This window comes from Strigops habroptila, chromosome 7 (genome assembly GCF_004027225.2).
Source record: "Strigops habroptila isolate Jane chromosome 7, bStrHab1.2.pri, whole genome shotgun sequence".
In the NCBI taxonomy this organism is placed as follows: Eukaryota; Metazoa; Chordata; class Aves; order Psittaciformes; family Psittacidae; genus Strigops; species Strigops habroptila.
In genome coordinates, this window is record NC_044283.2 from 54,462,140 (window position 1) to 54,478,819 (window position 16,680).

The 16,680-nt window shown below is 37.7% G+C and overlaps 1 protein-coding gene across 7 annotated transcripts in view; it reads right to left on the reverse strand.

Moving 5' to 3' along the window:
- Positions 1-3,649: 3,649 nt before the first annotated feature.
- Positions 3,650-16,680, reverse strand: part of COL25A1 (collagen type XXV alpha 1 chain) — a 306,555-nt gene continuing 293,524 nt past the window's right edge. For 5 of the 7 annotated variants that reach the window (XM_030492737.1, XM_030492732.1, XM_030492734.1 and 2 more), the window contains 3 exons: positions 12,646-12,723; positions 10,251-10,289; positions 3,650-9,490 (listed from right to left, as the gene is read on the reverse strand). In XM_030492737.1, coding sequence (XP_030348597.1) covers positions 9,488-9,490; positions 10,251-10,289; positions 12,646-12,723 — 120 coding nt within the window. In that variant the 3' untranslated portion in view covers positions 3,650-9,487. The other 2 variants (XM_030492735.1, XM_030492733.1) reach the window with 2 other exon arrangements.

Sequence of the window (16,680 nt, forward strand, 5' to 3'; positions counted from 1 at the left end):
CCCTGCCAAGATGCACTCTCTCTTCGCCTGGAGGCTGCTCCTTGAGCTGTATGGGCAGAGAGCAGCAAAACCTGCCCCCACATCCCTGCTGCCCCATCTGTAGCTCCTCTGTGCCACCTGCAGAGCTATGTTTGGAAGAGATTTCAGAGAGCATATGTAAAGCCACACGACTTCCTGTGCTGATGATACTTGTCTTTTCTAGATCAGTACCCAGTCAGTCATCCCAAATTTTGCAGATGGAAGAAACATTTCCTGATTTTTACATAATTTGTGTCTCTGCCAGTAAGCCACCTTTCTGCTTATGTAGTCAAGCATTTCTTTTCCTACAGGCATTTTCTTGAGCTTCTGCAGACAGTGTTAATTTTGAAGCTCCGCAGCTTTCACATTCCTGCATCCCTGCTCCATTGGAAACCTTGCCTCACCCAACCAACAGAACAGCCCTGTCACAGAAGTGGTAGTAGGCACCAACAGCAACACCTTTACATCCCAGCAGAGATGGCATCTGCCCGTCTTCAGTGCCTTGCCCACCCAGAAGAAGGCCTGGACTTAAAAGATGGGAAGGAGTTGTCAAAGCTGTCAGTTAGAGCAGTATTGTACAGCCAGTAATGAGATTCACTGGTGGGTCTCAAGAAGAGAACAGGCATTTAGATCTGCTAACATCCAAATCAAGCCTAGGCTACAGCCTGCCAGGAATGCTCTCTGCAGTGCTTTTCCATTTTGCCCATATCTCTGAAAGCTGAGGAATGATACTTAGAATAGGGTAGATGTACTTCAGTTGTACATGTTATATACTGGACCTAATTGCAGACCCTTTGTGACTGTAATGTAAAAAAAGGCTGGAACATAGGTAGTGAAGGGCAGCACATGAGTCTGTGAGTCGAAAGGCATCTCAGGAGAGGTGATTTTCCTGCACCCACTGGTGCCTGCTCTCTGTTGGTGGCCAGCACAGCCTTGTTCCTCCTCTAGGGCTGCTGGGAGTACTAACATGGAAAATTTCAGTTGTTTATGCTGACCTGCCTGGTCTTGCTTGCACAGAAGCCCTGGACCACAAACAGATTTAGGGGATATGCAAGCTGCTGTGCTTCTACTGCTTTACAGGCATGCATCAGCAGCCAGCCGTGCTTGTATCAGGAGTTTTTGTTCCAGGTTTAACAAAAGAAAGTTTGTTCACAGCTGGATTAGTAATTGCTTGAGGCAATATTAAACTTCATAAGGAAAGATCAGAGTGGTAGATGAAGTAGCTTGTTGTGGGGGAAGGGTTGCTTCTCTCTTCCTTCACAGCCATGGAAAGAGGCTTAATAATCAAGCAAATAGCCTGCCCTCTTGGCTTGTAGTTCTTGTGCGCTCTTGATATTATCAGCAAGATCAAGCCTGCCAAGCCTGATGTGTAGAGCACAGGAGTCTTTCCCCTCCGTTTAGCAGTGTGATCCTTGCTTGAGACAAGGGTGTGTTAACTGGTACAAATAGGCACAGGGGAAGACAGGGAAGAGTGAGGTTATGTACTTACTGAGCTTCATGGCAGCATCACTTTCCAGAACCATTTGCAAGCTTGCTGCATCCTGAATCGTTTTTGTTGAGAGTCATTTCAGTGCTGAATGTTCCAGATCTTTAAATGGAAAATTTATCATATACACATCTTTCTGATACAAGCTAATTGATGTAATAGAGTTGACAGTTATATGTTTTTTGGCCATGTTTATCAGTTTTATCTCGATCAGAATCAATTACCTCACAACAATCTTAATATGCCAAAGAGAAGAGAGATCGTAAAAGCTCGCAAAAAGTTCCCAGGTACTTGTTGGCTCCAGGAGGTAGCAGCCAGACAAAGGTGATGCCACTGGGAACTCACGACTGCTCTCTAGGTGTGGAAAACTCAGTCAAGCTGTAAGCTGCATATACAAAAATAATCAGGTTATTTATCAGTTATTGAACATTCCATTAGTTATTGAACATTATTTAAGTATGTAAAAACCCTGCCTCTTAGTTGATATGACATGAGCTGTGTCTGCCTTTGATCTCAGAGACAAACTAAAGCAGCTTGAATACAACTGTACTAGCAGACTGTGATCTCTGAGGTTTGTGTACAGTATTTTCTTGAACACTACAGGTCATGTGGATATACGTGTATGCGTATTTATTTATGTGCAGATATTTATATATATGTGCATATAGACACATATATACATTCAAGTTTTGAGGAAGAATCCCAAACCACTGTATTTTTCTACTGCAGGGAGAATGCCCTGTGAGTACTCTGGCTGGAAATTAGCAGAAGCTAACAGAAGAGAAGACAAATTAGTGCTCCTGGGAAGACAGAAAGAATGTGGTTGCAGGAATGTGACTTGCTTTGGCATGTTCTTCCTTGTTTGCTTTTAATATTTATTTGTCCAGTTGTTACTACTTGCTGGAGCATGAATGCTTTGTCAGCTCCTTGTGTGAAGGAATGGTAGAGGGAAGTCATGTTCATGAGTGCAGTAGGATGTGAAGGCGATATGGTGCTGGTTAGCTGAGGTTTGTCTTGAACCCAGGACAAGGCAGTAAAAGGACTGAATGGGAAACCCATGGACAGTCAGCTCTAGCTAACTGCATGTGCAGCATGGCACAGAGTGGCTGCGCTTGGCATTGCTGGGCGCTTCCTCAGGGATGCTGGGCAAGTTAAGCTGTAAGTATGTCATCTAGGAAAGGCAGCAAAGCTATTTTTAGTCCCCCTAAGAGTCTAAAACAAAGCTAGATAAGATTAATGGACATCTATGGAGATTACTAAGAGTTAAGAGTAGAGGTCAAACCCCACAGTGCTTATTCTCTCTCTTAGCCTAGAGTGACTACATTTTTTTGAGGTGAAGGAAGGGGAAATAATGGGGAATGTTTTGTTTGTCTGAAATATTTTGGGACTTAGAAAACCCAAACATTTAAATAATGCTTTGAAGTGATTACAGCTGCTGCCCAGTCTTTCATTCTTTTTTCAAAAACTCCTTTGTTCAAGGAGACTCCTGCAAAAATATGTCTTCTTAGACCAGGGTGCTTGACAATATACCATTTTGCAATAATTATTATGCTCCATCTTTTATGAACAAACTGAATTTGTGGTAAAACAGATCCTCACATTTTCTAGCTTGCACTGGTACTTGTGACACTGTCTGAGCACATGTTTATTTCTCAGCAGTTCATGTTTATTTTTCACCTTTGGTATTATAGGAAGGGGAGATTGGTGATTTTCAGCTTATTTATTTGGATCCTAGGACCTGTGGACTTGTCTAAGCAATAGTTTCTATTTCTGGTTAGTACATAAGTCCTTGCAGCTTTTCCAGAGCAAGGAAAGGCTCTAATATTTGCAGCAAAATGTTTTCCTTACATCCTTTTGTGGATGTCCATAGGCTGTTCTGTGTGTTTAGAAAAAGATGACTGAACGGACTCAACTTTGAAGGGTTGAGCAACATGGGGGCTTTTTTATTGCACACTATAGGAAAATGGAACATGTTGCAAAGGCCCTGAGTTTTGCGTGAATGTGAATAGTGACTGACACAACCTGCACTAGATTTCAAACTACAGATTGGCACAATGCAGCATAAATTTTTTTCCGATCCAGACTGACTAGAGCAATGTTTTGCGACAACACTAAGAACTAACTATGCAAAATCAGCACCAGTGGTTGGATTAATATTTTAATAATTACACACTTTTTACATTATGAAAATAAATCATAAATAGTGTAAAAATAATTCTGAAGATCAACTTCTCACAAGCAAGAACCAAAATCTGAAGTACAAAACTGAAAGAAAATGAAACAATATTCAATCAAAAAACAAGGAGAAATTTTAATAATAAAACCAAAAAAGCATGCTGTTTGATCAGGTTCAATTAAGTCAAGACCAGAGGCCACAGGAAAGTGGTAATTAATAACAAATTAAAATGGGTGATTAAAACCTTGTAATTCTTTACACTAGCTGTCAAAAGAGGTCTCGTGACATATTTACAGTGCTAAGACACTCAAAATATTTCTAGTATTGATATTATAATACTGATCCTTGTGTTTTTCCCCCCAAGCATTGTAATCCTTACCAAATTACTTTTCTTTGTATTTTTATCTCTTCTACTGCGCTTATGAGACCATTTGCAATACAAAAATAACGGCACATATAGATGAACTTAAAAAAGTAAAAAATACAAATAAAAATATATAATATTTTCCAAAGGAAAAAGTCAGATACATACATCTTAGTAACATTTTTAAAGTTGTGTGATATTTTCCCAAACATGTACAATAATATAAGAATATCCACATATATGTTAACAATATGTAAAACATTCTTCCACCAACCCAACTCTTCATAATACTTCAGAGAAGTGTGCAAGTACCAATGGTATTTGGGAAATTCATACAATTTCTTTTTTTAAATAGAAACAAGTAAAACGCTAACGGTCCCAGGTTAAGTTAAGGCCCCCTGTTTTCCAAAGTAAATTAGATCTCCAAGCAGCATTAATAATTGGATGCATTTAAAAACAAAATTAAACAAAAACAACACTCCAAATCCCTTTTTTTTAAATACAAACCCCACTTGTTCTGCAGAGTATCTTTCTGAAATTCTGTCAGTAATGATGGTGGCAGGCACTTGTATCTAACAGCATTTAATGAATCCAACCACCATGTAAAATACTTCAGTACAGAGGGTGCAAGAAAATCTTCATTTGTACATTATAGCAACATTCAGATCCATAAAAGGAAGTTGCAGAAAGGAAAAAAAAAAAAATAAAAATCAGTTGTTAGTTTTAATTCTGGTCACTGAAATCAAATTTTTTTTTTTTTTTTTTTTTTTTGCAATGACCAAAAATTAGGCTTTCTTTTGACCACTATCTTTGCAGTTATTAGTGGTTTGTGTAACTCTTCAGTGTGAAAATTCATGTGTCTCATCAGGTAAAATATAGAGATTTAAAAATGTAATTTAAGATGTTCAAGCAACAGTGATGAGAAAATTTGAAAGGAAAGGTCAACTGCTGCATACCTTGAACATCTTCATCACATTCAATAGACTGGGAGTATCTCTGCAGTTTTTACTCACTGAAATGGTCCTGATTCAATCAAACCTCACTGTTAAAGTTGATGATATTCCCCTTGTTACTAAGCAACAATACCTGGGTCCTTCCTTCTGCATGTCAAATTGCTTTGCAAGGGAAGGATGCATCACCTTTCCCGCTTCACTGCTGGGGAAGGGGAGGTACAGCCAAGTGAAGAGCCTTAAATGGCTGAACCCAGGGATCCAGGATCCAAACCACATCTTCTGACATGGCACCCAGTCCTATGCAGCACCACCTGGCCACAAGGATCAAAGCTCTGCTCATCTCATTTGTGATTGCATTGTCTCTTCCACTGGCTTAACAGAGTAACTGATGCTCACATGCACTCTTCCATGAGCTTAATGCTCAGTGGAGCCAATGCTAACTTTGCACACTGTACATTAATCTTAAGAATTATCCCTTTTAAAACTCTATACTTTACACATGTGCAGGTATATGGATTTGATCATTCTGAAACTCATTCATACAACTTACATGATAGACTAAAAATACATATATAAACAGCTGGATGAAGAGTGCCATTCTGCCTTGCTACACTATCAGAACGTGACATCAAATTCAGCAATAAATAAAAATATAAATCAAAAAAAAGACATTGTTCCATGAATTAACGTTTCGTGCTTTACCTCAGGAAAAAATACAAAGGTGTCCAAAGCATCCTGAAAGAAAGGTTCATCATAGCTAGTCTATGAATATGAAGACAAGGACCATGTATGTCAGACATATTCCATACAGTGCGTCAAAGACTTGCTGCTTCTGTAGCAGGACTTCTGCACAATGTGGTTATAATACACTGGAGTAAGAGATGATTACAAAACCCAGTGTGAAACAAATACTGAAAACTCTCAAAAGAACAAGAATTAATTATACCTGAAAAAGTCAGAGGTATAGAAACTGTGTAGACCAATACCACTACAGATTTCTACAACTGAAAAGACTGGTAGAGGAACTACGGTTCCTGTCACAAACTAAACAAAACAAATCATATCTATCTGGAGGAATGCTACTAAAAGGTACAACACACAGGCGGTTCAAACTGTAGCTTTGCCATCGAAAGAAAAAATATATACTAGCACCAAAAATAGTTGCTTTTTAAACAAAATAAACATGTTGCAAGTCTTCACAGGGTGCTTTTCTTGACGAAATATTAAGCACAATGCATTTTTTTTCCCTTGTCCTGAACATGCAACTTATCTACAAACTGTTAGGTTTCAAGTCAATATTTGAGATGCAAATATTAATGTCAAATCTATGTATGTAGTTTAGCCTGTCAAATTAAATTGTTTATCTGCTGTTCACCCATTCCATTTAAATGGAATGAGCCTTTCATGATATTGAACAATACAGAAGCTTAAAAAAGATAAGCTAGATTATTTGGGGGAGGAAAAAACTATTCCTACCTGGTGGGAATTAAATAAAGAAATTACTTTACAAGGCAAAAAAGAGAGTAAAGGTCCTGAAGTGTTTCTTCAGCAGGGTCTCAGTGTCAGGGAGTTAAAGGAGAATTGAGTTTTAACTAATGCTTAGCAGCAATATCTATAAATATTTTCTGAATGAGGAAACGAATCAAGGTTCTGCTAACTTTATTGATGCATACAGAAACAGATGCAATGAGGACAGTTTAAAAATATAGATATACAAATGTAAAAAATATGAGAGTGCATTTAATAGCTCTTTATCTTGTTGCTCTTTCTTAAATGAGTTGTGTTTTTGGACAATCTTGATATGGAACTGCTAAAACATCTAGCTAGGTAAGAAACATCCTACTTGATTTAGCACTTGAATGCTCTGAGGGATATTTAAAAAATATTTCATCTTACTGTATGATTGCCAGTATTTGCTACTTTATAAAAATAGTCTTCACATATATAATATACCTAGCCAAATGTACCAAGTCAGGATATAGGCATAAGAAACTCTTTTTTGTTTGGCAGGTAGCTTGCTCCTCAGTCTGTTGGATTTTGGGATAGTACTTCTTAAACAAGCAGACTAAAACTGGCAAGTTCGAGGGCTTACATGGTTCTCCTCTTGTGCCCTTTCTGGAAGGTTCCTCATTGACATTACTGCTGTAGCACTCTAATTATTAACACCTTATATTCAGTCTATGCCATGTGAAGGCTTTTACTATTGTAGTCATGGTTATTCAAACAGGTCAATACTTGCATCTCTGAAAATGTGAGCAAATAAAAACATTTTCCCTCATATCTGTGAACACTTGTTTATTTCTTAGTATTGGAAAGATGGATTTAAGCAGTAAATATATATATATCCAGTATATATACATCTATATAGTGTTGGAACTTTGTTTTTATTAGTAAGGTACTACCAGATAGAGGCCACTAAATTAATTTTTAGTTTTAAAAATCTGTGGACTATTTCCCCTCTTGAAAAACTCTTTTTTCCCTAATACAACAAAATGACAATAAAGATTTAGCAAAGTGAAAGATTGCATTATAGTGACATTTCTATTGATCTGAGATTGTGAATCAATATGAAAAGCGCAACCACACCAGGTCTCCATCTTCACATGATTTAGAAATGATGGAGTAAGCAAAAACATGCATTCCAAGAAGGGTAAGGTGCCCACACATGGGAGGACACAGACTGTCTTCTTCATCTTTAGTTTTGGTCTACGTATGAAAAACAACTCTCAGAAAAGTAACTAAAAAAGTTTGTGATCATCCTGCTATATGCTAGGAATGGAAGTGCTATAAAAAGAACTTCCATGTGCCAAATATGGCACCATTTCTCATAACCTAGCCTCTCAAACTAACTACAGCGCACCATATGAAGACTCAAAATTGGAAAAAATATCTTGTGGCAAAAACTACAAATGTGCACAAATTCAGTATTTCTAATAATAAAAAAAGTGGAGAAGCAAAATTTTGCCCATGTTTCCCTAGAAAGCTAGTCATCTGAACAGAAATGGAGAAATATTGACACTTTTAACAATGTAGTGCGATGACAAGTGTGCAATGGCAATCACACAGACTTGTTTCTCCAATGTTTTTTGACTAATAATGTCCACTAAGGTCACTGTAACAGCAGAAAAAGAACAAGATGGATAAATCAATTTGTGAAACACAAAAATAAACTCTTCTTTTTTAGACTTAAAGGCTTCAAAGAGTCTAAAATAAAAACTGTTAATACTGAAAGAAGATGCATGTCTGGCTTGAAATATTTTCTTCAATGCCAGCATCACAAATGTTGAACAGATTATTGAAATGCATCCTTTATGGCAACAGTTACGGGAAAAGGAACCAAAATTAACTATAGCTTCCAAAATTCTGCAGAGAAATTTAGTGTAATTTAAACTGAATCACCTGAAAACCACACCATGGTACATATGTCTCTGGTCAGTTCCATTATCCTCCCCCTCTGGAGGATGTTCCCATGTATCCTTGCCTCAAGAGTGCTATTTCCTCCAGCAGTCCCAAAATACAATATACAGAGCACATACTCTGTCCATCCTTGAGTAAGGTTGAGAAGCTTCTGGCCTCAGGTGGTGTCTGCCATGGAGAAACGATCCCTGCAGCACCTCTGTAACCTTTTCAAACAACCCACAGAGAAGTCTGGTTTCTTCTTCAAACTTCTTTCCTTCTTGAGTAAGGACTCGACAGGGCCTATCGTGTATGTCTTCACGACCGTGAGCAGTGCAAGGCAAACTGATGCTGGTTAACAGGCAGGACTCTCTTTGACCAAAGGGGCCAAGTAACCCGCAAGACTGGAAGCCATCCACCTGCAGCTGGAACTCTATTCTCCAAAAATTCAAGGCCTCTTTCTATCCTCCTCTGGTTTATCTCTTTTTAGCAATAAGCCATGGTGTGACTCCCTTGGGATGACAAAACGAAATGATTCAGATGCTGGAATCAAAGGTCACCGTGAGCAGCCATTTAGCGCATGACGTGATCACACAACAAGCAGGTTTGGCACACAAACTCATGCTTTTAGTCTGTACAAGCAGATATGGTGGCATGAATCAGTGGTGTTTAAGATGGACATGGAAGCCAAGTCAGTAAACTTCAACGGCAGCTGGTACAGTACATTTCGTAGCATTTTGCTCTTATTTGGTCACAATTTCTTGTAAACTAGTTCATGGCACTCATTGTCCATGCAGGTCCACAAGCCAAAATATAAGAATTTACAGAAATAATCAGATTTCTATTATTGATCGTTGTACTGAGATCTCTCTCTAATGAAAGAGAGAATTTTTGCAGGTTTACCCTGCAGTTATATACCATCTAACTGCAGATGTCAGTGAAAACCAGATGTACACACGGACTATTGCAAACAAGTAAAAGCAGCTACATGTAAACATATCTCAGACTTGTAAAATCAAATTTTCAGTTTTCAACTATAAATACAAAAAGTGGAGCACTATATACACAACTTCATGCTTGTATGGTTAGATTCATCACTGCAGAGACAAAAAGAGATACAGATTAATCAAATTAGTAAATTGATATTTCAGATATCTATTCCAAATACATAGATACTCAGAATTACAAATATGGATAGTTGTTTCCTCAGCACCAGCTATTCTTCAGAGACAAATGCACCAGGATTTCACTTATGCTTTCTGTTTTCTAATGTATTATATGCCAGTATCCCTCCACCTACATTATTCTGAATGCTATGATTTTAAATCTAGCACTGTCTAGATTAAATCTTTACTAAAATAATGTTGCCAATTAACATTAGCATAGAACATGACAGCTAGGAGTATGTATCGAAGAATTAGAAAGGTAAGGCAAAGAGAAAGGCAGGATGCACTGTTCTTCCAGGTATCCCAGAAAAATAATATCATAATAGATCAAGATAAATGTTTGATAAAAATGCTGTATCCATGAGCTTTTATAAAGAATGGTAAGCAGCGATCATGTGCAGAAATCGAAGGATGTGTGCATCTTCATATGAAGCAGAAAAATCTTGGACTTTCCAGAAATAAAAAGCCAACTATTTCTATAATACTGCATCAATAAGTTATTACTTCTACATGTATATTACTACCTCATCATGCCAACTACTGTCATGGGAAGTCTTACTTTGCATTGCTGCATATATCTGTCTAAGAGGCTCTGAGGTATATCCTGATTGTGTTCAGTATGACTGTGACAGGCTTTTCTATGTGCCAAAGATGTACTGCCCCTGAAAATTAAAGGCTCTGCCTATCCTACCTTTTGCCAACAGCCAGGCATTGGTAATCCATCGGGACCCTGTTTCAAGGGGAGCAAGGGAAAAAAAAAAAGGAAGAGAGAGAGCATAGTTAAGCTTGATAGGATAGATATTTCTTCAATACCGTTAGGACAGCTAAAGCAACTCTGGCTTTCTAGCTAAGTAGCTACCAGTTTCTAACTTACTTCCTCTCTTGTTCTCAAGGTGAAAGAAAAGCCAATGGAGAGAAGGTTTACACTGTAAATACATACATGCACCCCTCTGCATAATGATTTGTTTTCCCTAAATCATTAGAATATCTTCATTGGTTTCTTATTGCTGTTAGAGCTCAGGCTGCATATTATTTTAAATATAATCTGTTATTCGCAACAATCTGTGGCTGACTGTAAAAATCAATGAGCAAAAAATTATTATCACTTTTATCTGGAGGGTATTTTGTGTTTAAAATCTGTGTTTAATGGGCCCCTAGTACAAAGTTAACCCAAGGATAAGACAAGAAGACTCATATTTGAGTAGAATCTTTTCTATTCACTTTCGTGCTTAGCTTTTGAACAAAGCAGCAAAATCTTAAGGCCTGAACATACCTCAAGTGACAAAGTGGAATAAAACAGTGGTGGGCTCAGGGCGGTACAGTAGCACTGATTATTTCATCACTTGGGCAATATGGCCATCTAATTTCTTCTTATGTTAGTGAGAGTCACTCCATTTCTTTTCTGTCACCACCCTACTTTTCACATATCTCCATGCATCCAACAAGATCAGAGCCAACTTTTGACCACAGTCATACTCATTTTCAGGGAACTAATTCCAATTTACATGGCTATACAGGGCTTATCCAGAGAGTTATATGCTCAGTATTAGGAGCACGTATCGTGTAACTAGACTATACATGAGCAGAAAAAAAAAAAATCTAGCCTTTACATTTTTCTAGACTATAGAATAACAATACTTATTATGTGAATTTACATGTGAAGATACTGGTTAATGAGAATTTTTGAATGTGCCTGCATGTAATCTGATGGAAACAGCTTGCTGCTTAAGGCAAGAAACAGTGATGTTTTCTTAGCAGCTTATTCTGGTCATTACCTATGAACGGAATTTTTTTCATCCATCAGTGATTGCTAGTGAATCTCCAGATATAAATGATAATACAGAGACAGAGAAACATTTTTAAATTACAAAAGCATGCTTGATTATCCCCAACAAAATATGAAATATGGTTACCATTAATTGGAAGCAAACAAAATGGGCTGTGGAATAATCTTAATGGACTATGTGTTTAAGATGAAAATTCATTAACATCAAATTAGAAGTGCTATAGTTGAAAATAAATCTACTTAATTTAACATTCATCTTAGAGAACCGTGCTTAACCACCAAACAGTATCAGAACATGCAGATCGAATTTTACTGTGAACAATTCAAAAGAAAATCTTCCTTGTATCTTTAGGAAATGTGTATGTTCTGTTCTTTTTTTTTTTTTTTTTTAAAGGAAAATAATTGAAATTTACTTTGCCATTAAATAAAAATCACTGTTGCCATATTGGTACAAGGGAAAGGGTCAACAGGTAGCATTTTAGTATAGGTGGGAACTTGAATTCATGCTAACATAGGGTGGGGAGTGTTCTGTGTATTCTAGGAAGGTAAGTTCCAAGGGTAAGACCATTAAATTGAAAACGTTAAATAACAAAGACAGTGAGGGTTTGGGCTGCAGACTGTTATCTTCTTATGAACCTTCGGTAAGTTTTTTATTTCCGGATCTGTTTGAAAACTATTTGATGAACAGGCCAGACACCAAAAATACTACTCCTGTAAGGTCTGGGAGATCAGGCTCCAGTTTGGCTTACTGGAAACCTATGACTTGATTTTTAGAAATAATATTTACATCATTTTGTGCTCTCATTTTAGCCAAATTGTAAAAACATGCACCTAAGACTGCATGGACTTGAAAGGAAGTCCGGGGTGCAGAGTAGGTATGGGACCAGGCTAGGGTGAAGAACTGAGCCAGTGCAGACAGAAGTCAGCAGACTTGATTAGAAGTGGAGAGTGTGCTGGGTTTCTATAAAGACTTGCGTTTAGGGTGAGTAAGGCAACAGGTACTTTGTGAGGGAAAATAACAAACCAATGAATCTCAGGGAAAATGTAGGAAGGACGCAAACTTATAAATTGCCATGTGCTGTGGGAGCAAACTGTTAGGTTCGAGGTGTCAACAAAAAAAATATGTGTTCTTTGATTGCGGTTATGATCACTGAAGCAGCTGGTTTGCTCATGCACATGCATGCATGTGTTAGGTGAATAATGTAAGGTCAGCTCAGAAAAACATTACTTTACATCGAGAATGGCTGACTACACACAAAGGAACCGCATGCAGGGTTGGTAGGAAAGAGAAATACTGTACCAATTGGCAAGGGGCATCCAGCCCATCCAGGCCAGGCTGGCCTGGCTCCCCTTTTTCCCCCTTAATTCCACGGAATCCCTGTTTGTAAAGATTAACTTGCAATGTTACTGTCAAGGAAATGCCTTCAGTATTGACTTAGCTGGAGCAAGTAAATAACAGTAGAGAGGCAAGAGGAGCAAGCTGACCATCATGGCATGTTTTCAATCTGTGGGGCACTGGCTCTGGCACATCCCAAGTTTGATTCCTTTCTAACATGTTTGGCAGGAAATAAACACCAATAGTTTAGTATAGGTGAGAACTTGAATTCATGCTAACATAGGGTGGGGGGGGTAGTGTGTATTCCAGGAAGGTAAGTTCCAAGGATAAGACCATTAAATTAGAAAGACCAAAAAAGACCACAAATTTGGCCTGAAGGTGTGAAGTCTAGTGCTTTAAATCAACTTAGGAGGTTGACAAACAAAGTCTGCTCTAGAATTTGCCAGCGCTTGAGATAAGGCTGCGTTAACGAAGGACAGCAGGTGACACAGTAGCTGGTGCTTGCTCCTCTCCCCCTCATTTCTTATTCCATCAGTCTACAGCAGGACAATTGATTGCCCAATACACAAGTGAGACGTACCAATGGGCAAGGTGCATCTAATCCAGGAGCACCCTGTTCTCCTTTCTCCCCTTTAGGCCCCTTTTTGCCTTTCTTTCCCTTTTCCCCCTGTGGATACAATGGTTTGGATAAAACAAGTTTCATTCTTTTGGAAAAAAAATTAAAGGAAGATTGGTTTGAAAGTTTTGGGTTTTCTTTATAAGCCAATGGAGAGCTGAAAGGGCACTTACCACTGTGTTCTGGTTTGGATGGTGCATTATGTGGAAAAATAAATTATATAATCACAAGCAAGAACTGCAATCAGTAGGTGTTAATTTTTTTGGTATGTCATATCAGCATTATGAATGTTTTGGATCTTAGAACAGGGCTTGAAATCATTGATTTCTTGAGACAGAGGCAAATCTGCAAATCCTCCCAATCCACAGTCCAAAACAAGAGGTCTCCTATTTGTTCTAAGTGGTAGTACTGAAGTGCATATGGACACTAAGCTGAATTTGTCAGCTTCCCTATAGAATTTGTCACTGGTTGGAAGTAACTTTGTGAGAGCAAATTACATCAGCATAGTCTCTCTTAAAAAGACCTGTGTCGTGGGTGCTTCGTAGGGATGGCTGGTCTCTGGCTAAATTCTATCAACTTCCATGGTGTCATATCAAGGGTGAACTTGGCCAGAAGCATCTTTTTGCTTCTGACCTTTTGCACTCTGGTAAGAGTTTGGGACAAATCTTGTTGTCAGTGGTGTCCACAGAAACACACAGACATCACTGAGGGCGCACACCTGTCATTCTAAATACAACACAACCATTTCAAACCCTGTTACAGGAATCAAAACATTTGAACTGCTTGATGGAGAGATGTGCTATGACACTTTCAATGATTTTATAATGTCCTGGTATCATAAAGTAATAAGAAGTGAAAATTAAATTCTTTATTTAAACATTACAACATTTAAATGTTCTCTCTACTGCGGGCAACGTTCCCTCTACTTATTTTACTGAAATTCAGTCCTTTGATTTCACACTGAGTTTTCCTCTTAAATGTAAAACTTCCAGTGCTTTAATTACTCATGGAAATTAGTTGACTCCCCTCAACACAGCTACCTGCAAAGATGACTTCACCTTCAAGCAGTGTAAGATGTTCAGAGAGTTCATTTTATAATTGATTTCACACCAGTTATCACAATGGTAAATGAGTTTCAGGATTGCTCTCAATTTCACAAAAATCAAAAAAGGTTCTGTTAAAAAAAATGAAACAAATTGGACTAGGATTGTAAAAAACGGGATAGGAAGGATGAGGAAATCGGGAATATCACAAGGAAATGGGAAAAATAGTCATAGGAAAATTAGTATGACATTGGAGAACCAGCAAGCGAGGTTGTGGCTATTGGGTGGATTTATTTTGTGAGGAAAAGGGTAAAAAAGACAGAGGAATTGTAAGGAATGGAGGTAGAAGGAGAAGGAAGGAATGCCCCTTTGGAAAGAGAGACAGATTTTGGTAAAGCATAGTAAATAGACATTTAACTAGTTCCACACCAGTACAAATGACATAATCCATTAGCAAAAGACAAAAACCATTTTATGCAATTAAAAAATAATTAGCTATATCATATTTAAAAAGGAAGGAAAACACATATTCATTTAATTTCATAGCATACTTGACACAAGCAAATGAAAAAATCTTTTCCATGAACAAAACATACTGCATTCATGACACTATAGCAGCAAAGTTTCTTGTCTATCTTTTCTGTGTGCCAAAAAGTCCCAGGATAATATTTAGGGAAACAGTAACTCAAACGTTACCCTTCTTTACCAGATTATAAGATTGTGATATAAAAAAAAGCCCCACAAGTCAGGTACTGTATGTTGGCTAAGTTTTCCTCTTAAACCTAGAAACATGACAGCGTAGCACAGAAGCCCAACAGTTTCAGGGTCAAATCTCATGTTATTTATGCTCGATGTAACACCAATATATTTTCTGTGAGTATATGCAAGCACAGAGCACAAACATATTCCAAAATGATTCTGAAAATGGACAGTACAGTTTGGTTTCTACTTGTTTTTATATTTTTGGTACTTGTATTTCTCTACATTGTTGTGTTACAAGCCAGCAGATAACTAAACATCCAATTTTGCAAGGCAAATCTATGATCTTATTCAAACCAATGCAGCAGTCATCTGTGTAAAGAATAGTCTGGATTTCCTGAGTACTTTACTACTTTTTAGCATGGACTGAGTTCTTGTCTCTTAATCTTCACCTCGTTACTCAGAGCTACAGAGGTGCACAGGAGTTATGGAGAATCTACATGTGATGAAGATTAAAAAAATAAATTCCTTCTTGCCCTTCCTCAGTGCCTAAAGAAACACAAGTGTGTGGCACTTCTGTAACACTGTTATGGCTGGAACAATTGCCAATCATCACATGCACAGGTTTTCGTCAATTCAGAGTGTAGGGGGAAAAAGATGATGCCTTTCCAGCGCCTGTTGTGACACATCATACTCTTCTGTCAACACTTATAACAAGAGACACAACTGCATATTTGGGATCAGGGCCCCCTTCCATCCCTTTCCCCACAACACAATCTCTACCTTTCATCAAAGGTTATTCCTTTCTAAAAGGATTTTTTTTTCTATTCATATAGCTTGAAGATACAAAATCAATTGTGCAAACCTTTTTCGTGCTTAGTGCTCCTGAGCTAATTTTATATGACTAATTACAGTTAGAACACTTTTACAAATTATTTTTACAGCCAAGTTAAACAGACATAATGCAAACACTGACTGACTTTCACTGTAGCACAACTACTGACAGGCTAAAATAAAAGTCACCAGTCTAGGAGCCATCTCAAACTGAAGAAGTAAAGATTTACTGCCTGCCTATCATAGCATGTCTATGAACAAAACAAGTGTCTGGTTCTCAATAGAATGTTAGTAATTATGCATATTTTTGCAATGCAATTTAAGTTTCTTAAGTAGAAATTTGCTAATTTCAATGTATACGATTTCAAGTCTAACAGCCAATACTGTAAGGAATATTTAAAAAGCAAGAAAACATGAGCTAGACCCTCAACTTGTTAACTGGTTTCTCTCTAATGAAATGGGTGCTGCTACACCAATTTGGTCATAGATAATTAGTAATTTACATAAAGAAAAACATCAGAACTGAGAAAATTTGTTGTATTGAAACCTTCCGTTAATTGCATTACTATGTCTTTTGAGAGTCAGCCTTCCATTTGGAAAAGGAACTACTGATGCAGCTAAGGTAGTTTTGGTTAAATCAGTTTACTTGCAAGATACAAGTATTTCCTCATTTCTGGAAAACTGTCAAACCTGTGCAACAGAAATCTCTTTGACAGAGGTCTCAGCTATACCTTCCCTGACTTTTCGCTGAGAAAGACCTTCCTTTGCCTTCTAATTTTCTTTGAATATTCTGAGAATTTTTAAGAC